Raw genomic sequence first — 22753 nt, forward strand, 5'->3', positions numbered from 1 at the left:
CACCCCTCTACACTCTTTCCTGGCTGTGCCTGGAATGTTTCCACTAAAGATGAGATATGCTCCTCAAGTGAGTTGATGTACCCTGAACTCTGGGCATCGTTTCATGGGTGATGGTTTCACAGATTTATATGTCCGTCGAAGCTCACCAAATAGTACACATTAGAAAAGGGATGTTTGGCCGAAACCAGTTTGGCTCAGTGGATAGAGCGTTGGCCTGCGGTCTGAAAGGTCCCAGGTTCGATTCTGGTCAAGGGCATGTACCTTGGTTGTGGGCACATCCCCAGTACGGGGTGTGCAGGAGGCAGCTGATCAATGTTCCTCTCTCACCGATGTTTCTAACTCTCTCCCTCTCCCTTCCTCTCTCTAAGAAACCAATAAAATATATTTTTAAGAATATATATTGGCAAGCAATGCAGACTCTTGCCACCAGAACCCACAGGAGTGCTGACTGGTTGCAAAAGACACAACCTGGGATTGATGACAGGATGATCCTTCTTCTACCTTTCAGTTCTTGCCTGTTGAGCATCAACCTTGAGGTGAACACCCTAGAGGGGCCAAGAAAATCCACATCACTTTTCTAATACTTTTGTCTGCTAGTGGCTTCAGCTTCAGAAAATAGGTATGGAGGTCCCCAGAATGTCCTAAATGATTATACAAGCCATGGGCCCTAGAATAATTTTGGATTTATGTCCAGAAGAGGCAATTTTCATCTCACTGAAGCACAGTTTCTCCTGTGTCCATGAAAACAGTGTTTCTGTCCCAATACTAATTCCACCTCAGAGTATTAAAACATATGACATGCCGAAACCGGTGTGGCTCAGCGGATAAAGCGTCTGTCTGCAGACTGAAAGGTCCCAGGTTTGATTCCGGTCAAGGGCATGTACCGTGGTTGCGAGCACATCCCCAGTGGGGGTGTGTGCAAGAGGCAGCTGATCGCTGATTCTCTCGCATCGATGTTTCTAACTCTCTACCCCTCTCTCTTCCTCTCTGTAAAAAATCAATAAAATATATATTTTTAAAAAACAACATAGGACAACAGCCTATGGAATTTCATAGATCATGTCATGTGGCCTCTTTGGAGCATGGTTAGAGTAGTTCTCCAAACATTGCTGAAACATGTGTAATACACTAGAGTCCCGATGCACAAAATTTGCGCATGAGTAGAATCCCTAACCCTTGCTGGTGATCAGGGCCGATGGCCAGGGCCTTCAGACTGCTGGCCAGGGCCTTCCTTCTTTCCCCTGGCTGTCTTTCTCCATCCCACACCGCCCCCTGGTGGTCAGTGCACATCATAGTGAGCCGTTGAACTCCCAGTCAGCCAACGCCCGAGGGGATGATTTGCATATTAGCCTTTTATTATATAGGATACTGTGAACAGAGATCATAATTCTTATTGTCTGTACAAGCACAACATCCTGAAATCTCTTCAGGATGACCACTGACCTCACCCATCATGGAGACACCAAACATCAAATTAAAAAACAAGAAGTCATGGACACTCTTTCATTGAAGGCCTTCCTCAACCATATAAAATTAGCCAATATTGGACAAAGAGAAATTTTTTTTGTTTTTTGTTTTTGTTATCATGCTATGCCTTCCAAAGCACCAGTTTGGAACCACACCATATCCATTTGCCTCTCCATGCTTGACAGATCATAACTTCCCTTTCCAATCATCCCAGGCGGTGAATAAAACCAATGAATTCAAGGTACAAAGAAAATTAAAAAACAACAACACACTTTTACAAAAACATAACAGGAGCAGAGGACAGCAAGCAGTTTGTGGGGTTGGTGACTTAGAACCTGAAATTACTCATCTCAGCTGATGTGAGGACCACATGTCCCTGTCAGAAGTAGCACTTCTTTTTCTTTTCTTTTCTCTTAATATTTTTATTGATTTTTTTTTTTTTTTTTTTTTTTTTTTTTTTTTTTTTTTTTACAGAGAGGAAGGGAGAGAGATAGAGAACTAGAAACGTCAATGAGAGAGAAACACTGACCAGCTGCCTCCTGCACACCCCCTACCGGGGATGTGCCCGCAACCAAGGTACATGCCCTTGACCGGAATCGAACCTGGGACCTTTCAGTCCGTTGTTTGATGCTCTACCACTGAGCCAAACCAGCTTCGGCTTCTTTTCTTTTAAAAAAAAATATATATTTTATTGATTTTTTTTACAGAGAGGAAGGGAGAGGGATAGAGAGTTAGAAACATCCATCAGCTGCCTCCTGCACACACACACCCCCACTCCCCCAAACTGGGGATGTGCCTTCAACCAAGATACATGCCCTTAACTGGAATTGAACCCGGGACCCTTCAGTCCACAGGCCGACGCTCTATCCACTGAGCCACACCAGCCTCGGCAAGAAGTAGCACTTCTTAGTTGCGGACAGGTGCTCTGGATGAACCCCAGGTTGGGTGCATTCCCTAGCCAGAGATAAAGGAATGAAGATGCTGCTAAGAGGTCGTAATAATCACACTTTCCTCAAGCACAAGTGAGAACAGACTATACTTCCCCTGAGCACGCAGGGGATGCGACCAACGCACCTTCTTCAGGTGGCAGAGGTAAAATTGTCTCGGCCACAATGACTCTCAGTGACATCCATCAAGTATTCGGTCTGGGCAGGCTGGCTAATGCAGATCCTTTAAGCCTCCCTTGTACCTGAAGCTAATGAGGAATCTAACAGCGCGTATGTTTTGACAAAAGGGGTTTATATTTGGTATATATTGGTCCCTAAGTATCTCCTTCCGTGTTGCCATTCCGAGTGAGAAAAATAAAATATTCTCTGGACATTTAAGGCTTTTCTCTGGTGTGAACTCTCAGGTATGTGACCAGACTATGTTTGTGGGTAAAATATTTCCCACATACACTAGACTCAAAGGTTTTCCTCCAGTGTTTTACTCTTTTGTGTTTACAGAAGTGATTATTGTACCTAAAAGATTTCCTGTCGAAACTGGTTTGGCTCAGTGGATAGAGCGTCGGCCTGCAGACCTGAGGGTCCCAGGTTCGATTTTGGTCAAGGGCCAATGTACCTTGGTTGCGGGCACATCTCCAGTAGAGGGTGTGCAGGAGGCAGCTGGTCGATGTCTCTCTCTCATCGATATTTCTAACTCTCTATCCCTCTCCCTTCCTTTCTGTAAAAAAAAAATCAATAAAATATATTTTTAGAAAAATAAAAAAAAATAAAAGATTTTTCCCATCCACTACTAGACTCAAAATGTTTTTCTCCAGTGTTGAATGAGGTCAGAGCTTTGACCGAAGGACTTCCCTCAATCACTACACTGATACAGCCTTTCTCCAGTGTGAACTCTATGGTGCTGACTGAGGTTAGAGCTCTGGCTGAAGGACTTCCCACAATCACTGCACTCGTATGGCTTTTCTCCGGTGTGGACTCTGTGGTGCTGACTGAGGTTAGTGCTTTGCGTGAAGAACTTCCCACAGTCACTGCACTCGTATGGCTTTTCTCCGGTGTGCACTCTGTGGTGTTTGATGAGGTTGGAGTTGTGGCTGAAGGCCTTCCCGCAGTCGCTACATTTATACGGCTTCTCCCCCGTGTGAACTCTCTTGTGGTTCAGGAGGTGGCTGTTGTACCTGAACGATTTCCCACATTCGTTGCACTCGTAAGGCTTTTCTCCAGTGTGGATCTTCTGGTGCTCGATGAGGTTGTAGCTTTTGCTGAACGACTTGCCACAATTGCTGCACTCGTAGGACTTTTCTCCAGGGTGGCCTCCCCTAGGCTGATGGATGTTGACGATACACCTGAACACTTTCCCACATTTGTTACACTCGTATCTCACCTCCCCAGAGCAGGCGTCCTGATACTGAACGAACTTATGCCTGTGGCTCGCGGCATTTACGTGTTTGCTCCATGGGTGATGACTTTTTCCACTGAGAAATTCCTGTGACATCTCACTGGCCCTTTGAGGCTCCTCAGGATTAAGAGATGCCTGAGGTTGCAAGAGTCCTGAGCTGGCTGGCCAGTCTTTCCCAGCCTCCCTAGTGGTTGAAGGCTCCCCTGGTATAGAGAAGGTACACCTGGTCACAAAGGAGGCCCCATCCATACCTTCTTTCCAGGGCTTCTCTCCACAGACATCCCTCTGTTGCGGGTGATGGTTTGCATCGGAACAGAAGTCTCTCACACAGGTGTCACCGAAGGAGGCTTTCTGCTCAAGGTGCGCTGCCTGCGACTTCGTCAGGTGCAGAATGACTTTCAAAACTGAGAAACACCGCGGACAGGGATGGGTCCTCTGGGCTGGTGGAGCTGTCTGAGAAGCCATGACTGTTGACTCCATTTGTACAGAAACAGTCTCATCAGAACAGGTGTCCTCCTGTTCTGTTTTATGCCAACAACCTGAAAACCGAAAAAAAAAAAAAAAAAAATGGTGAGGAAATGAATGTTGACGGTAGTAACGGGGATAATTTCCATGAAAAAAGTGTGTTGCATGTCCTCCCCTGCTGGCCTGGTTACCCCTAACTGCCCTCCCCTGCAGTCCTGGTCCCCCCCTTCCCCCCAACTGCCCTCCCCTGTAGGCCTGGTCCCCTTCAACTGCCCTCCCCTGCAGGCCTGGTCCCCTTCAACTGCCCTCCCCTGCAGGCCTGGTCCCCTTCAACTGTCCTCCCCTGCAGGCCTGGGTCTCCCCAGCTGTCCTCTCTGGCTGGCCTTGTCACCCCTAACTGCCCACAACTGCCCTCCCCTGGTGGCCATCTTGTGTCCACGTGGGGGCAACCACCTTTGACCACATGGGGGCAGCCATCTTGTGTCTTGGAGTGACAGTCAACTTGCATATTACTCTTTTATTAGATAGGGTGCATGTCAGATCTATGTATTAAAAATTTTCTCTCTTTCAAAAAAGAAAAGAAAAGTGTGTTGCATGTGTTACCTTGGCTTCATGCAACTGGCTGAAAATAAAATCCATCTTGTAAGAAGGATTTACAAGATGCTGCTAGGAAGTGCTGGGCTGCTGAAGATCAAAAACAATAAAGAGCCGAAACTGGTTTGGCTCAGTGGATAGAGCATCGGCCTGCAGACTGAAGGGTCCCGGGTTCGATTCTGGTCAAGGGCATGTACCTTGGTTGTGGGCATATCCCCAGTAGGGGGTGTGCAGGAGGCAGCTGATCGATGATTCTCTCTCATCGATGTTTCTAACTCTCTATCCCTCTCCCTTCCTCTCTGTAAAAAAATCAATAAAAATAGCCAAAGCCAGTTTGGCTCAGTGGTAGAGCGTCGGTCTGCAAACTGAAAGGTCCCGGGTTCGATTCCTGTCAAGGGCATGTACCTTGGTTGCGGGCACATCCCCAGTAGGGGGTGTGCAAGAGGCAGCTGACCGATGTTTCTCTCTTATCGACATTTCTAGCTCTCTATCTCTCTCCCTTCCTCTCTGTAAAAAATAAAATAAAATATATATTTTTAAAAAATCAATAAAATATATTAAAAAAAAAGAAAGAAAAGAAAAGAAATTGGGATACATTAGCAGAGCCACTGGCTTGGCTGTGGGAGAGAGAACATTATGTCTGGAGAACAAAGGAAGAGAGGCCGTCACCTCTGGACACTGGGACACAACATGAAGGTCTTACCGACAGACGACACAAGTGCAAATGCTTCCAGCATCACATCGCAGTACAGACGTCTCTGAGCCTCACCCAGGAGCCCCCACTCCTCCTGAGAGAAGCCAATGGCCACATCCTCAAAGTTCACATCCTGTCATAATGGGGACAGTACAGCCCATGATCAGCATCTCTCCAATTATTTTATGTTTGTCACACTCTCCACCCTCCATCTACATCCCTCCACGTCTCTCCCTCCACTGCCTTCATCAAAGGAGGTATCAGGCCTCTGTCCCAATCAAAGGAATTCTCTCCTTATAAATTCCTACAGATGCTTTGTCTTCCCACAACAATAAAAGCTGATAAACAGCCAAAACTGGTGTGGCTCAGTGGATAGAGCGTCGGCCTGCGGACTGAAAGGTCCCAGGTTTGATTCTGGTCAAGGGCATGTACCTTGGTTGGGGGCACATCCCCAGTGAGGGATGTGCAAGAGGCAGCTGATCTGATGATATTCTCTCATTGATGTTTCTAACTCTCTATCTCTCTCCCTTCCTCTCTATAAAAAAATAATAAAATATATTTAAAAAAAAGAGATAACATATATATACTGTAATGAGGTTGGGCGTTTTCCTAATCACCTTCTTTTCCAAAATTCTAACTCACCACCCTGTAATGTATTCCTCTCCTACACTCTGCCTTCCCCATATCAAAGGAGATTTTAAAAAAAAATATATATTTTATTGATTTTTTACAGAGAGGAAGAGAGAAGGATAGAGTTAGAAACATCCATGAGAGAGAATCATCTATGAGCTGCCTCCTGCACTCCCCCCACTGGGGATGTGCCCGCAACCAAGGTACATGCCCTTGACCGGGAATCGAACCTGGGACCTTTCAGTCCGCAGGCCGACGCTCTATCCACTGAGCCACACCGGTTTCAGCTGAATTCACGTTTCATTCCCTCTTAAACCAATGTCAAGGCCCTGTGGCCATGAATGGACATGCCCTCTCCAAGGGCACATCAGTCTTCCTACACCTCTCTCACACCTGCACTCCCACTACCCTGTCACCCTTAGTCACCTCCTTGACCCCCTACTCGTTCCTCAGCATGTCCTGGCCCGCAGAATGAATGCCCGGCAACTTCAAAATGGACGATGTACTTCCTCAACTGTGGTAGCCCACAAGCATAGAGGCAGCCACTCATCCTTATAGAAAGTCCTCCCTCCCTGATGGTTTTTTACTTCAACCTCAACTATCGAGAACCACATCAGCTGGAACCGGGGCGTCTCAGTGGATAGTGCATTGGCCTGTGGACTGAAGGGTCCCAGGTTCGATTCCAGTCAAGGGCATGGACCTTGGTTGCAGGCATATCCCCAGTGGGGGGTGTGCAGGAGGCAGCTGATGGATGTTTCTCTCTCATCGATGTTTCTAACTCTCTATCCCTCTTCCTTCCTCTCTGTAAAAAAAAAAAAAAAAAAAAAAAAAAAGAACCACATTAGATCTCAGATACCCAGAGCCCCCTCCACAGGTGCTGCACTTGATGTCCGTTCCACAGTCACAGCCTTCATCACTCAGGTCCCATCGCCTAGGTCCCTCTAACCCATGCTCAGTGAGTCTCACCGAGGACCACTAAGTAATTCCACCAAACTGACTGCAACTCCCTCCAGGGGTCCTCAAACTTTTTAATGTGGGGGCCAGATCACGGTCCCTCAGAGAGCTGGAGGGCCGGACTATATGAACTACTAATTCCTACTGTAACACCTCGGCTGCGCTCACTGCCCAAAAAACCTGGCGGGCCGGATCAGACTCCTCTGCGGGCCGCATGTGGCCCGCGGGCCGTAGTTTGAAGACGCCTGCCTAGGCCATGCCAATGGTCACCAAAAAGTCATCATAAGAGTTTAGAGTTGCCAAAACAGGTGTGGCTCAGTGGATAGAGTGCCATCGACCTACAAACTGAAAGGTCCCAGGTTCGATACAGTACAAGGGCACGTACCTTGGTTTGGGGGCACATCCCCAGCGGGGGGTGTGCAAGAGGCAGCTGGTCTATGTTTCTCTCTCATCGATGTTTCTTTTTTTTTTTTTTTCTTTTTTTTCTTTTTTTTTTTTTTTTATATATTTTATTGATTTTTTTTTTTTTTTACAGAGAGGAAGGGAGAGAGATAGAGATATAGAAACGTCGATGAGAGAGAAACATCGACCAGCTGCCTCTTGCACACCCCTCACCGGGGATGCGCCCGCAACCAATGTACATGCCCCTGACCGGAATCGAACCTGGGACCCTTCAGTCCCCAGACCGATGCTCTACCACTGAGCCAAACCGGTTTCGGCTCTCATCGATGTTTCTAGCTCTCTATCCCTCTCCCTTCTTCTCTGTAAAAAATCAATAAAATATATTTAAAAAAAAAGAGTTTAGAGAAGTAAATATGTACCAACCCCAGTTTCATCATCTTTGGAATACTATTTAGCATCCAATTAAAAACAAACCTCACAAAAATACAAAAAGGTGATCTAGAACTCCCCTCATAAATTTTCCACTACCTTTTAAAAAAAAAAAAAATATATATATACATATATATTTATACATAACATTGACTTTTTACAGAGAGTAAGGGAGAAGGATAGAAAGTTAGAAACATCAATCAGCTGCCTCCTGCACACCCCACACTGGGGATGTGCTTGAAATCAAGGTACATGCCCTTGACCGGAATCGAACCTGGGACCCTTCAGTCTGCAGGCCGATGCTCTATCCACTGAGCCACACCGGTTTTGGTTACAACTGATTTTTTGTTTTGAGATACTGTTTCACAAGCCATGAAGCTCTGAATTCTCCCAGATGTGAAAGCATTTTTAAAAAATATTTTATTTTTTACAGAGAGAAAGAGGGAGGGATAGAGTCAGAAACATCGATGAGAGAGAAACATCGATGAGCTGCCTCCTGCACACCCCCCACTGGGGATGTGCCCGCAACCAAGGTCCATGCCCTTGACCGGAATCGAACCTGGGACCCTTCAGTTTGGTGAGCCAAACTGGTTTTGGCTGAAAATAACTATTTTAATTATTCCTGAAGACCACACATCTAAATGGACAATGCTTTTTAATTTTTTATTTGATTTTTAGGGAGAGGGGAAAGGAAAGGTTAAAGAGAGAAACACCAATGGTTGCCTCCCGCATGGAATCTAATTTGTAACCTCTCCCTGCCTGGGATTACACTCAACCATCAGACCCACTCACTCCAGCCATCAGATTTTTTACTTTTAACAATGACAAAAAATATATATATATAAAAAAATCATATTATTAAGAGGAAAAGCAGGCTATGAGGAAATCTACACAATCCTGTCCTATTTGTTTAAAAACAGAATTTGAGCCGAAACCGGTGTGGCTCAGTGGATAGAGCGTCAGCCTGTGGACTGAAAGATCCTGGGTTCGATTCCGGTCAAGGGCATGTACCTTGGTTGCGGGCACATCTCCAGTAGGGGGCGTGCAGGAGGCAGCTGATCAATGATTCTCTCTCATCGATGTTTGTAACTCTCTATCCCTCTCCCTTCCTCTCTGTAAAAAAATCAATATATATTAAAAATAAAAATAAAAATAAAAACAAAATTTGAAAGATTACATAGTAGAACGAGTTGACATTTCCTACACTGTCTGCATGTTTGTAGTCGGTACACATCTGGAAGCTATGGAGCTAAGAGTGACTGAATGTTTATTACTGTGCAGCCGCTGGATTCAATGCTTCACATAATTATTATTATTATTATTATTTTTAAAAATATATTTTATTAGTCTTTTTACAGAGAGGAAGGGAGAGAGATAGAGAGCTAGAAACGTCAATGAGAGAGTAACATCGACCAGCTGCCTCTTGCACACCCCCTACCGGGGATGTGCCCGCAACCAATGTACAATACATGCCCTTGACCGGAATCGAACCCGGGACCCTTCAGTCCGCAGACCGACGCTCTACCACTGAGCCAAACCGGTTTCGGCCCTTCACATAATTATTATTTCAATGTCAACTGCCTCATTATAGAGTTAATAAAAATCAGGGCTGGAAGATAAAACCCATGTGTCTCTCTCTCTCCTTTTTTTATTTTATTTATTTATTTATTTATTTATTTTAAAAAAATATATTTTATTGATTTTGTACAGAGAGGAAGAGAGAGAGATAGAGAGTTAGAAACATCGATGAGAGAGAGTCATCGATCAGCTGCCTCTTGCACACCCCTTACTGGGGATATGCCCGCAACCAAGGTACATGCCCTTAACCGGAATCGAACCTGGGTCCTTTCAGTCCCCAAGCCAACGCTCTAGCCATTGAGCCAAACCGGTTTCGGCTCTCTCCTTTTTTAAAAAAATATATTTTATTGATTTTTTTTTTTACAGAGAGGAAGAGAGAGGGATAGAGAGCTAAAACATCGATCAGCTGCCTCCTGCACACACCCTACTAGGGATGTGCCTGAAACCCAGGTACATGCCCTTGACCGGAATCTAACCCGGGACCCTTCAGTCCGCAGGCCGACGCTCTATCCACTGAGCCACACCGGTTTCAGCCCATCCCTCTCTATGTCTCCCCGACCCCCACTGGGAAGAACAGGGCCCGCCTCTCTCTCCTGGTCCCTGTGTTCCTGGGTAGCCATGGATATCCAGGGGACTAGGTCTCTGAGGTCCAGGAGAGATGCTCTGAGCAGCCCCAGGCTTCTTCCTCTCTGAGGTACCAATCTGGCTTACACATGGGCAAGGGCTGACCTGCTCTTCAGGGGCCAGGAGTATCTGACTCCTCCAGCCCTTTCTTTTTTTAAAAATGTATTTTATTAATTTTTTACAGAGAGAAAGGGAGAGAGATAGAGAGCTAGAAACATCGATGAGAGAGAAACACCAATCAGCTGCCTCCTACACACCCCCCACTGGAGATGTGCCTGCAACCAAGGTACATGCCCTTGACCGGAATCGAACCTGGGAACCTTGAGTCCGCAAGCTGACGCTCTCTCCACTGAGCCAAATCGGTTTCGGCTTTATTTTCTTATTTTTTTTTTAATATTTTATTAATTTTTCAAAGAAAGGAAGAGAGAGGGATAGAGAGATAGAAACATCGATGAGAGAGAAACACCTATCAGCTGACTCCTGAACTGGGGATGTGCCCGCAACCAAGGTACATGCCCTTGACCAGAATCGAACCCAGGACCCTTGAGTCTGCGGGCCGACGCTCTATCCACTGAGCCAAACCAGTTACAGCTCCTCCAGCCCTTTCCATGTATATCCACACAGGGGAGGAGCGTGGTGAAGGGGGACTTAGGGGCATATGAGTCTTCCCCCTCAGTTGTCACCATATGCATTCATTCGTTCCTTCATTCATTCCTTTCCAGGGATCCAGGATCCTTCCGTTTTTCCACAAAGGCACAGAGTCCTCCACAAACACCCTCTCTGCCCCCCCCCCCCCACACACTCTCTTACCTCTGGTCTGTCACCGGAGTCCTCCACGATGCTCCTCCTCCCCACAGCCTGGGGTTCCGGGAACGGACTCTTCCCTTCGTCCATCCCTGGGATCTGAGATGGATCCCTGGGCCCCTGGGCACCTAGAAGAGCAGAGGCATTAAGGGCTCGGCCTGCGGGAGGAGGAAGAACCACACTGTGCTGAAACCGGTGTGGCTCAGTGGTTAGAACGCCAGCCTGCGGACTGAAAGGTCCCAGGTTCGATTCCGGTCAAGGGCATGGACCTTGGTTTCGGGCACATCCGGGGCGCGGGGGAAGGGGGGGGAAGAAGGGAAGTATGCAGGAGGCAGCTGATGGATGGTCCTCTCTCATCGATGTTTCTCACTCTCTATCCCTCTCCCTTCCTCTCTGTAAAAAATCAATAACGTATATTTAAAAAAAAAAAAGAAGAAGAAAAGAATCACATTGTCCTTCCTCTCCACACCCCTGAGGAGAGACTGCCTGTGCATTTGCTGTTTGCACAGACACGCAAACTCCACACCACAAAGCACAGACACGCACCAGTAAGGAACACCCCGACACAGCCGGGCACCCAGGCTCACAGTGACCCCCTCTCTAGGCAGGGGGGACACTGTGAGGGGAGGACACACACACACACACCAGGACAGACATACCTGGACACAGAATGCAGACACAAAGAGAAAACACACACACACACAAGAGATACAACCAGCAGAAACCGGTTATGCTCAGTAAATAGAGCGTCGGCCTGCGAACTGAAAGGTCCCAGGTTGGATTCCCGTCAAGGGCATGCACCTTGGTTGCGGGCACATCCCCAGTAGCGGGTATGCAGGAGACAGCTGATGGCTGTTTCTCTTTCATCGATGTTTCTGACTCTCTATCCCTCTCTCTTTCTCTCTGTAAAAAATCTATAAAATATATTAAAAATAAAATAAAAGAACCACACTCTGCTTCCTCTCTGTCTCCAGGGTGCACAGACATGCACCAGTACAGTACACCCCGGACACAGCTGGGCACCCAGGCTCACAAGGACCCCCTCTCTAGGCAGGGGGAACATGTGAGGGGAGAACACACCCCCACATGCACAACACCCACACACACACACACACACACGCACACATGCACACACGCACACCAGGACAGACACACACGGACACAGAATGCAGACACAAAGAGGAAACACACCCACACAGACACCATCAGGAACCCCCAAAGGGGCAGCAGATCCACACAGACAACCCGCACACACTCATGCAACACAGACGCACCCACCCAGGCGGAGGCCCAGGCATGCACCTTCTGCAGGGGAAGATGAAGGAGGAACAAAGCAGCCAGCCAGCCCTGCAGGCCGCTGCCTCCTGGAGGATCAGCTCCGGCGGCCCCGGAAGGCGCAGGAGGAGGAAGAGTAGAGGGATCGCCGCTTCCCAAAGCCTCCCCGTGGGGCTGTGCGCGGCTCGGGGCTCGGGGCTCGGGGCTCGGGGCTGCGGGGCTTCCGGGGCTTTCAGCTCCCCCGGAAGTCCCGCTGCCCCGAGTCTGACCTGGGCAGCGCGCGGCCCCCACCCCCGTCCCCGCTCCAAACTGAACCTGGAACAAAGTTGCCGGGCCGGACCGGGCCGGAGGCTGCAGCCAGGGCCGGCCGGGCGCTCCGGGCAGCTCCGCAGAGGGCGCAGGGATCGGGGGAGGCGGCGATCGGGAGGGACGGCCGAGCCCAAATGCACGATCCGGTGCGGCCGGGGCAGCGGCCGAGGCGATCGGGCTTCGCGGAGGCCGGACCAGAGCCAGGCTTCCCCGCGGCGCCCCGGGGTCCGAGGACCGGGGCGCGGGCAATCGGAGCGGCTCCCGGAGACGCCCCCCCGCCAGGCCGTGGCGCGGGCCCGGGAGAGGAGGGGGCGGCCCTCCTCGCAGGCGGGGTGGAGGCCCCGCCTCCCGCCGCCTCTCCCTTCTCCGCACGGGCGCCCCGACCTCCCTGCAGACAACCGAGGCCCCGCGGGGCCTGGAGGAGCCGGCGCTGTCCCCCAAGTGGAGCCGCCGGGTCCCCTGCCCCCCGGGCCTCCTCCTGCGAGGCCGCCCCGCGCTCCGGCTTAGGCGGAGCCGGGAGACGGGAGACGGCGGGCGGAGCGCGCTGGGCTGGGAAGAGGGTGAGGGTTAGAGGCGCAGCCTGTCCTCGGGGGTAGACGTGGGGAGAGAGATGGCTTCCTACCTGGGTATAAGCCTCTACCGGGGGTGATGGAGAGCTTTGTGGGGAGGACCTCCCAGTTGCAGGCTGGAGGGGGACGCATATTCCTAAGCCCTAAGCGTTGGGATGGTGACCAAGGGTAGATCTGGCTGCCAGCCCTCTGAAGACAAGCCTTTCTGGTCCTTGGGACCATCAAACATGTAGGATCTAATTATATATTTATAGTATTGATTTTTAAAAATATTTTTTATTGATTTAAAAAAATATATATTTCATTGATTTTTTTTTTTTTTTTTTTTTTTTTTTTTTTTTACAGAGAGGAAGGGAGAGAGGGATAGTTAGAAACATCGATGAGAGAGAAACATCGATCAGCTGCCTCCTGCACACCCCCACCTGGGGATGTGCCTGCAACCAAGATACATGCCCTTGACCGGAATTGAACCCTGGACCCTTGAGTCTGCAGGCGGATGCTCTATTCACTGAGCCAAACCAGTTTCGGCTTTTTCTTTTTTTCTAATATATCTTACTGATTTTTTACAGAGAGGAAGGGACAGGGATAAAGAGTTAGAAGCATAGGTCAGCTGCCGGGCCCCCCTCCCCCCTCCCGAATGTGCCCGCAACCAAGGTACATGCCCTTGACCGGAATCGAACCTGGGACTTTTCAGTCCACAGCTCTATCCACTGAGCCACACCGGTTAGGGCAAGAATTCCATTTTGAAGTGCCAAGTGAAAGCACCCACGCTGGGGATATTAGCACCTAGCAAGATGAGAGGGGTCAGAAGGGATGTCAGAGGCCTTGGGTGGGAATTAGAGATGGGGGAAGTGGGCGTTGCCTTCTGTTGGTTAATTAGAATTGCACTGATTGGAAACCTAATTGCGGGAGGGGGGAGGGATATTTCACCAAACAAGAGTGTAAGAGACAAACCCTGCGGGGCGACAGCATGAGGATTGTGCCAAGTGATAGATCCTCCCTTCCTCCAGTTGATGGACGGACGTAAACTCCACCTGCAGCCAGACATTCCTGAGCACTGAACCACCCATCAGCACCTGCCAAATGCCCAAAGCCCAGGATTCCCAAGTGTCTAGATCTCTAATCATAGGCCTTACATGAAACCACCAATCATCGTGTGCTGAGTGCCCTAAGCCCCGCCCCCTTTCTTTCGTTCCCTTAAAGGTGCTTGTTCCCCCGCCCTCCCTCTCTTCTGCTTTTTCTCTAGAAGGAGCTGGCAATGGTACTCTTCTCTTCAATAAAGCCTGTGTCCTGGCATCCCAGTCTCTGCCCCCCAGTCTGTTTCATCTTACACCAAGTCAATGAACTGTTAAACTTTCCTGTACCTGTTGTGTAGAATAAAAACCCAGCCTAGCCGAAACCGGTTTAGCTTAGTGGATAGAACTTCGGCCTGTGAACTGAAAGGTCCCGGGTTCGATTCTGGTCAAGGGCATGGACCTTGGTTGCGGGCTCATCCCCGATGGGGGTGTGCAGGAGGCAACTGATGGATGTTTCTCTCTTATCGATGTTTCTAGCTCTCTATCCCTCTCCCTCTGTAAAAAATCAATAAACTATATTAAAACAAACAAACAAACAAACAAACAAAAAAAAAACCAGCATAGAACTTGGCCTGAGTCAGAAGTGGGCCAGTGACTGCTGGCATCACAGGGTGAAAGCTTCATTGACAGTTGAAAAATGCACATTTCCCCCCCCTTCCCGCCCCCAACCTTCATGGACAAAAGTAAACAGGAAAAGCTACCAAATGTTTCCTAATTATTTATATATATACAATTGATTTTTTACAGAGAGAGAAAGGGAGAGGGATAGAAAGTTAAAACATCAATGAGAATCATCCATGAGCTGCCTCTTGCATTCCCCCTATTGGGGATGTGCCCACAACCAAGGTCCCTGCCCTTGACGGGAATCGAACCCAGGACCCTTCAGTCCACATGCTGACGCTCAGTTTCGGCTGTTTCCTACATTCTTAAGTGTCAGCCCTATTAACGTTGGTGCTCAGTTGGTTATGACTCATGCAAAACCACAAGCTTATCTATTATTGTTTCATGAGAAAGTAGGTTTGATTGGGAATGTTTTCCATCTTCCCCTGCCTTGTCAAAAAAAAAAGATCTTCTGAAAGTTTGAAATGGACTTAAGTCAAAATTAAAAAAAAAAAAAAATGTTTTGGCCGAAACTGGATACAGACACTTACCTGCACCTCAGCTACAGGTAAAGTGTCTGTATCCGAAAGGTCCCATGGCCAAAACTGGTGTGGCTCAGTGGATAGAGCGTCGGCCTGCGGACTGAAAGGCCCCAGGTTCGATTCCCGGTCAAGGGCATGTACCTTGGTTGCGGGCACATCCCCAGTAGGAGGTGTGCAGGAGGCAGCTGATTGGTGTTTCTCTCTCATTGTTTTTTCTAACTCTCTATCCCTCTCTCTTCCTCTCTGTGAAAAAATCAATAAAATATATTTTAAAAAGAGAGAGAGAGAGAGAGAGAGAGAGAGAGAGAAAGGTCCCATGAACCAGGCTCAGTGGGAAAAGACACAGGCCCTAGCGCAAGGAGGGACCTTATCCTGAGCTCCTCTCTTGCCGGCACTGTAAGGTCCTGCCAGCCTTTCAGAGCTGCCTCTGAGCCCTGATCCAAAATCCAAACTCCAATGTCCAAAATCCCCCACCTCCCACAGTGCCTTTTTTAATTTTTCACATATAAATGCTGTGCCTGTCCTCAGGGACGCGGCCTGGCACCCTGTAGATTCCCCCTTGAACATCTGGCCACAGAGGCTCGGCAGATCCTCCTGCCTAGATCCCCGATTTTACCTTTATCCAGAGGACCTCCGCCCTTCGCCAGTGCAAACTATCTCACCAACTGCATCTCCTCGCCAAATTTGGGCTGAATTCCACTTGTTTCAGCTGCTCGCTCTACCTACTCCGGGACAAGGCTCAGGGCATGTCTGTCTATTCTACTGCCATCTTTCCTCTCTGGTGGTTCCATTTAAACCTCAGAGTCTTACAACAAATGACACCAGTGTATGAAATTTCATTCTTTTTTTCCTTTTTTTTTTTTTTAAATGCATCTCAAACATATTTTATTTATTCATTTTAAAAAATATTTCTTATAGATTCTTTACAGAGAGGAAGAAAGGTGGATAGAGAGTTAGAAACATCCATGAGAGAGAATCATCCATCAGCTGCCTCTTGCACACCCCCCACTGGGATGTGCCCGCAATCAAGGTACATGCCCTTGACGGGAATCGAACCTGGGACCCTTCAGTCCGCAGGCCAATGCTCTATCCACTGAGCCAAACCGGTTTCAGCCATTCTTCTTTTACTTAATGTATTTTATTGATTTTTTACAGAGAGAAAGAGAGAGGGATAGTTAGAAATATCGATGAGAGAGAAACATCGATCAGCTGCCTCCTACACCCCCCCCCCCCCACTAGGGATATACCCGCAACCAAGGTACATGCCCTTGAATGGAATCAAACCTGGGACCCTTCAGTACGCAGACCCATGCTCTATCCACTGAGCCAAACCGGTTTCGGCTGAAATTTTATTCTTAATGGCACATGAAGTCTGTTGGAGGAGTTTTAAAGTCTGTGGGAGGAGTTTTCCTAAATATTGCTGAGAATTATGTAATACTGAAAAGAGAATATATATATATATATATATATATATATATATATATATATATATATATATACATACACTATATAATTAAAGAGAAACATGTAAGTTGAGCATACATTCACTACGCCCACCAGCTGATCAGGAGGAGTATGCAAATTAACCCACCATCTTTGGCAGGTTAATTTGCATATGCAAGTACTGATTGGCCTAGGTCCCGGGAACATCCTGGTGACCCAGGCTGCTCCTAGCCTGTAGGCCAGCACATAGGCCCTGAGCATCCTGGGTGCCAGAATGCCCCCAGGCCTATGGGTGCAGGCACCAAGTGGCTGGGGGTGGGTGGGACTCCTAGGTTCCTCGGCAAGGCAAGGAAGGCAGACACCCGCCCCATCCTGGCTGCTCTGGGCTGGTGGACAGCATTCTGAGGTGCCAGTGGGTGTGAGAGGGCAGGACAGGATTAACTCTTGACTCCTAATTTGTACTGTGGGGCAAGGCGGGGCCAACTCCTGACTCCATCTTGTGCTGCGTTCTCCATTTTGTATGTCATTATGTAACTGGACCCCCAGCCCTCACCCAACCAATCGGGGTCAGCCAAAGCAGTGACCTCCAACCACCCCTACAAATCCTTTGTTCTAGAGAAGCGTTTCCCAAACTTTTGACATATGTGTACCCCTTCTATAATTTTTTTAAAACATATTTTATTGATTTTTTATAGAGAGGAAGAGAGGAGGAGTTAGAAACATCGATGAGAGAGAATCATCGATCAGCTGCCTCCTGCACACCCCCTACTGGGGATGTGCTTGCAACCAAGGTACATACCCTTGACCGGAATCGAACCTGGGATCCTTCAGTCCGCAGACCGACGCTCTATCCACTGAGCCAAACCGGTTTCGGCTATGTGTACCCCTTCTATAATTTTCGTAACGCTGAGTACCCCTGATACTCATGAGGGCGTAGAATCAGGCGCAGCTAAGCACGGTGCAGTGCATATCCCCACAAAACTCCGGTGCGATGCGTACCCCCACCAGACTCTTCCCGTACCCCTGGTGGTACGCGTACCACACTTTGGGAAACACTGTTCTAGAGAAACCCGCTCTTTTTCTCCACCTTGCCGCTGTGTCGGTATGTGCGGGGGTGAGCTCGGGCTAGCTCGAAATAAAGACTCTTTTGCTTTTGCATCGGACTCGGCTCCCGGGTGGTCTTTGGGGAGTGACGACACCTGGGCGTACCAGGTGGGGCGGGAGGCCGCCTACCAGCCCAGAGAGCACTGCCCAAGGCAAGGAAGCCAGGCGCCTGGCTCCAGGTCCATGGGCAGCGTGTTCAGACACAGAGAGGCCAGTGGGCGAGGTGCGGAAAGATGCCTGCCTTCATAGCCTTGGCCAGCAAACTCTGGGCATGGGCAACACATGCAGGTGCAGAGCAGCCAGAGGGCAGAACTGGCAGGCATCCCGCCCCTGCCAGGCTGCTCTGGGCCTGTGTGCAGCACACGAAGAGCCTCTTGGCAGAGGAGGTGGGTCAGGGGCAGCATGTATTCCCCACATGGCAATGGTGGCAGCTATGACTGTGCCAAGTGGAGCTTGTGGGACAAGCTGAAGTAGCGCCTGCAGGTCATCAGGGCCGAGGGGTGGCTGTGCAAGTCCCGCCTCCTGGCCCAGAAGTTGCGGGATTGCAGGGATAGCCACCGTGGTGGACCCGATTGGCATCCTCCTGGCCACGCCACGGGGGTTTGCGGGTCTGTGCAGTCGCAGGCCTCCGGGGCATGCTGCGTCCTCTCCTCCCCTCCTGGCACGCGAACGACCCCCGGGTGCTGTCAACCCACACGCAACTGCAACAGTCCCAGACCACGGTGTGCCTGCCCTCTGGCTGTCAGTCTTAATGACGCAAGCATGTTTTTCCGACAGGGCTTTAGGTGTGGCCATGGTGCTGATTTTCCTTCAGGGAATAAGATGGGTGCTTTTTCCTGACCCAGAGTTGCTCCTCCACGTGTGTCCCAACATATTGCTCTGGCCTTGGTTGGTCAGAGATTCTTATACATATATATACACACACACACACACACACACACACACATCCCAATGGGGTTGGCTGGCAACCTGGAATTTTTATCAGTCTGACTAGAGGCATGGTGCATGAAATTCATGCACGGGTTGGTGTGTGTGTGTGTGTGTGTGTGTGTGTGTGTGTCCCTCAATCCAGCCTGCAACCTCTCCAATCTGGGACCCCTCAGGGGATGTCTGACTGCCATTTTATTTTATTTTATCTATTTTTAAAATATATTTTATTGATTTTTACAGAGATGAAGGGAGAGGGATAGAGTGTCAGAAAAATGGATGAGAGAGAAACATCGATCAGCTGACTCTTGCACACCTCCTACTGGGGATGTGCCCGCAACCAAGGTACATGCCCTTGACAGGAATTGAACCTGGGACCCTTGAATCCGCAGGCCGATGCTTTATCCACTGATCCAAACTGGTTTTGGCCCGACTGCCCTTTTAAACGGGCATTCGGACATCCCTCTCACAACCCAGAACTGCTTGCTCCCAACTGCTTGCCTGCCTGTGTTCCTGATTGCCCCCAACCGCTTCGCCCTGCCAGCCTGATTGATGTCTAACCACTCTCCTGCCAACCTGTTTGCCCCCAACTCCCCCCCTCTGCCAGCCTGGTCACCCCAAACTGCCCTCCCCTGCAGGCTTGATCACCTCCAACTACGCTCCTTTGCAGGCCTGATCTCTCCCAAATGCCCTCCCCAGCTGGCAGGATCACCCACAATTGCCGCCCCCTCCTTGCTAGCCATCTTCTGTCCACATGGGGGCAGGATCTTTGATCACATGGGGGAAGCCATTTTGTGTGTTGGAGTGATGGTCAATCTGCATATTACTCTTTTATTAGATAGAATAGAGGCCTGGTGCATGAGAGTGGGCCAGCTGGTTTGCACTGAAGGGTGTCCCGGATCAGGATGGGGGTTCCCTTGGGGCATGGGTGGACCTGGGCCAGGGTCCTGTGGCAATTTGCAGGCCGGCCATGCCCCCAGCGACCCAAGCAGAGGCCCTGGTATCTGGGATTTATCATCTACAATTGAAACTTTATAGCCTGGAGCAGAGGACAAAGCAGGCCAGGGCTGCCGAAGCTTGGCTTCTTCCATCCCTGGGGGCAACCGTAGCTTCCCACTCTCTCTAGCTCTGTGGCTGCTACCATTTCTGTTGGGATTTATGTCTAGCCCTGTGGCTACCATTCCTGTTGGGATTTATGTATCTTCTATAATTGACACTTTGTAGCCTTAAGCAGAGGCCTGGGCTGGCCAAGGTGTGCGGAAAGCTTGGCTTCCTCCATCACCAGGAAAAACCAAGCCTCCCTCCTGCTCTCTCACTCTTCTTTGGGTTAATTTGCATAGTCGGTCCTGATTGGCTGATAGGCGTGGCTTGTGGTTGTAGTGGAGTGATGGTTAATTTGCATATTGCCCTTTTATTAGATAGGATTCCAAGAATAGACGGGCGGACCAGTTTCTCTTCCTATACAGACACTGAAGGCTCTTTGGGACTATTCAGACTCTGCCTTTTTTTTTTTTTTCTTTTTTTTTCTGTTAAGCTCAAAATGCAGGATGTGGCAGGAAGTATCTGCTTCCCTGAGTCTACTGGGATGGGATAGGTCTTCTGGGGAGAAATGGCCACTTAGGTTTGAAAGATTAAGTATGTCATACTTCTAGCAATATATCCCCAAAAGTCAGAAACACCAGTCAGAAAGCATATATGCACTCCTATGTTCATAGCAGCACAATGGTAGTTATAAGAGCAACAATTTGGAAACAGCCTAAATGCCCATCAGCAGATGAGTCGATTAAAAACCTGTGATACATCTACACAAGGGAATATTATGCTGTTGTCAAAAAAGAAGGAAATCTTATTATTTGCAACAGCATCAAAGGACCTAGACAGCATTATGCTAAGGGAAATAAAGCCATCAGAGAAAGATAAATATCACATGACCTCACTCATTTGTGCAATATAATGAACATAAACTGATGCACAAAAATAGAGCCAGTGTCACAGAAGCATTGAACATGCCATCCAAACTAAGAGGGAAGGCCCAGGAGGGGGGTGTCAAAGATCAACCGAAGGACTTGTATGCTTGCATATGAGCATAACCAGTTGGCATAGACAGCAAAAGGGTGAGGGCATGTGCTTTTGGGTAGGAGCAGGCAGATAGAGGTCAATGGGAAGGGGGGAGGAGACTTATGTAATAATTTAAAAAATAATTTAGAGAAAAAAAGAAAGAAAAAAAGAATGCTCTTGGCTATGTCTCCCTGTCCTGCTTTCCTCCTCAGGCACCTTAAGCCTGTGCCTCTCTCCCTGCTCCAAAGCCCCAGGTGAGTGTCTGCAATAGAAAAGTCCTGTGTTCTGGGTTTAGAGAATAAAAGCAAAGACAAAACCAAGCCAAAACAATGCAACTGCACTTTTGTCTCTCCCCAGCACCTTGCTGTTTGGCCCTCCTGTCATGGGGCAGCCTTTCCGTCCAGTTTCCCCAGCAGCCAGCTGCCCTGTGGCTTTTCCTTTATGCACTTGGACGTTACCCACCTCGTGAAGGGACACAGCTTTGGCGCAACACTGCTTTCTGCTCACCCTCTTGACCCACTGGCTTGCTGTCCCTGGAAAGTCCACTTCCCAGTTCTTGCCATTCTCCCGTGCCCTTCCTTGTTGTAAATGGTCTGCTCAGCTGCATCTAATTTGTTAATACAAGTGGATGTTCTTTGATTTAGTTGTATTTTCAATTGGGCTCAGGACAAGATGCACAATACTACTGCCTAATCGGACACCATTTATTTGTTTTTTACCACTTTCTGATCCTTGCTGTTAAAAGCCACCAGAGTGATTTCCATACAGCTTGTAAATGCACAGGGCATGCTCCCTGCAGGCTCCCATCTGAGTCTGCCAGCCCTTCACAGAACTCTTCAGTGAAGTCCCCACTGACCAACGCTAGTTTCACCTTCCCCCATACTGCTGTCACCTGTCACGGGTATCCTGGTCCTTTCTTGTGGACTGTCCTCCACTAGATGCCAATTCCCAAGGACAGGGGACTCTGCATTTACAGCACCTGAAACAGTTGGGCTCAACAGTATCCACAGCTTCCATCTTTATATATGTCCCTTATGCCCACCCATGGCTGCTGACCCTCCATCCAACCTGATCCAAGTTCTCATCCCTACAGCTTCCCTCAGCCTACCCACTCAAGGAACCTGGCCGATGATGTGGCAAACGGACGTTCACAGGAACCCAACCTCTCTGCCCCTCAACCGTACACCCTAGCAGCACACTATTCCCCATAAACCAAAATTTATCACCTCATTTCAGGTCTTCTATGCAAAGGAAAAACTTAGGGAGGGGTTACACCAACCACATCTCAATCTCAGAATGTGGACTTTTATTGAGACAAACCCTCTCCTTCTGGAAATGCTTGTATTGCAGCTTGTTCTCACCACTGAAAATATACAGCACCATCTCCTGTAGCATCCACACTACCTCCAGGACTGTCTGGGTAAGGGGAAGGAGAGAGGAGTGCTTTATTTTTGATAAAATCAAAGTGCAAAATAATCCCTAAAATGGAAAAGAGACTTAAACACCAGTGGGTCTCAGGGGTGTGAGTGGGTTGTTGGAGGCAGGACTCTCTAAAGATGAACTGATTTGGGGGTCCAAAGCATCAAGGGGCTTCTCCCAGATACAGAAGTGGGCTCATTTGCAGCAGGAAGGTGCCTAGGGGGGTGGGGAGAAGCACTCTGGATGGAAATAGATGAGCCCCGGCCAATACATCTTAGACACAGAACCCAAATTCCCACCAGGGCCCTGACTGGGCCTCTTCTCTTCCAAACCCTGGGAAGGACACAGTGTGCCCAGCTACAGTGGGAATGTCCCAGGCAAAGGCAGGAAAGAGTGAGTAAAGTTAGGCTGTGCAGGCAGAGGCCTCATCTCAGGGCACCAGAGTGAATG

At 48.9% G+C, this 22753-nt stretch overlaps 1 protein-coding gene across 4 annotated transcripts in view; it reads right to left on the minus strand.

Annotated features, from left to right (window-relative positions):
• LOC118706328 (zinc finger protein 551) overlaps positions 1–22753 on the minus strand; it is an 82669-nt gene that overhangs the window by 24385 nt on the left and 35531 nt on the right. Inside the window, exons 1-2 of one of the 4 annotated variants that reach the window (XM_045573473.1) lie at positions 10988–11096; positions 4031–4346 (exon numbers count right to left, since the gene is read on the minus strand). The exons of 2 other annotated variants lie outside the window; for them this stretch is intronic. In XM_045573473.1, the coding sequence (XP_045429429.1) occupies positions 4031–4287 (257 nt within the window). In that variant the 5' untranslated portion in view covers positions 4288–4346; positions 10988–11096. Of the gene's footprint in view, positions 1–4030; positions 4347–10987; positions 11097–22753 lie in introns of those variants that run through there. One more of the 4 variants, XM_045573471.1, reaches the window with a different exon arrangement.

The sequence above is a fragment of the Pipistrellus kuhlii genome, unplaced genomic scaffold (assembly GCF_014108245.1).
Source record: "Pipistrellus kuhlii isolate mPipKuh1 unplaced genomic scaffold, mPipKuh1.p scaffold_m20_p_50, whole genome shotgun sequence".
Taxonomy (NCBI): Eukaryota; Metazoa; Chordata; class Mammalia; order Chiroptera; family Vespertilionidae; genus Pipistrellus; species Pipistrellus kuhlii.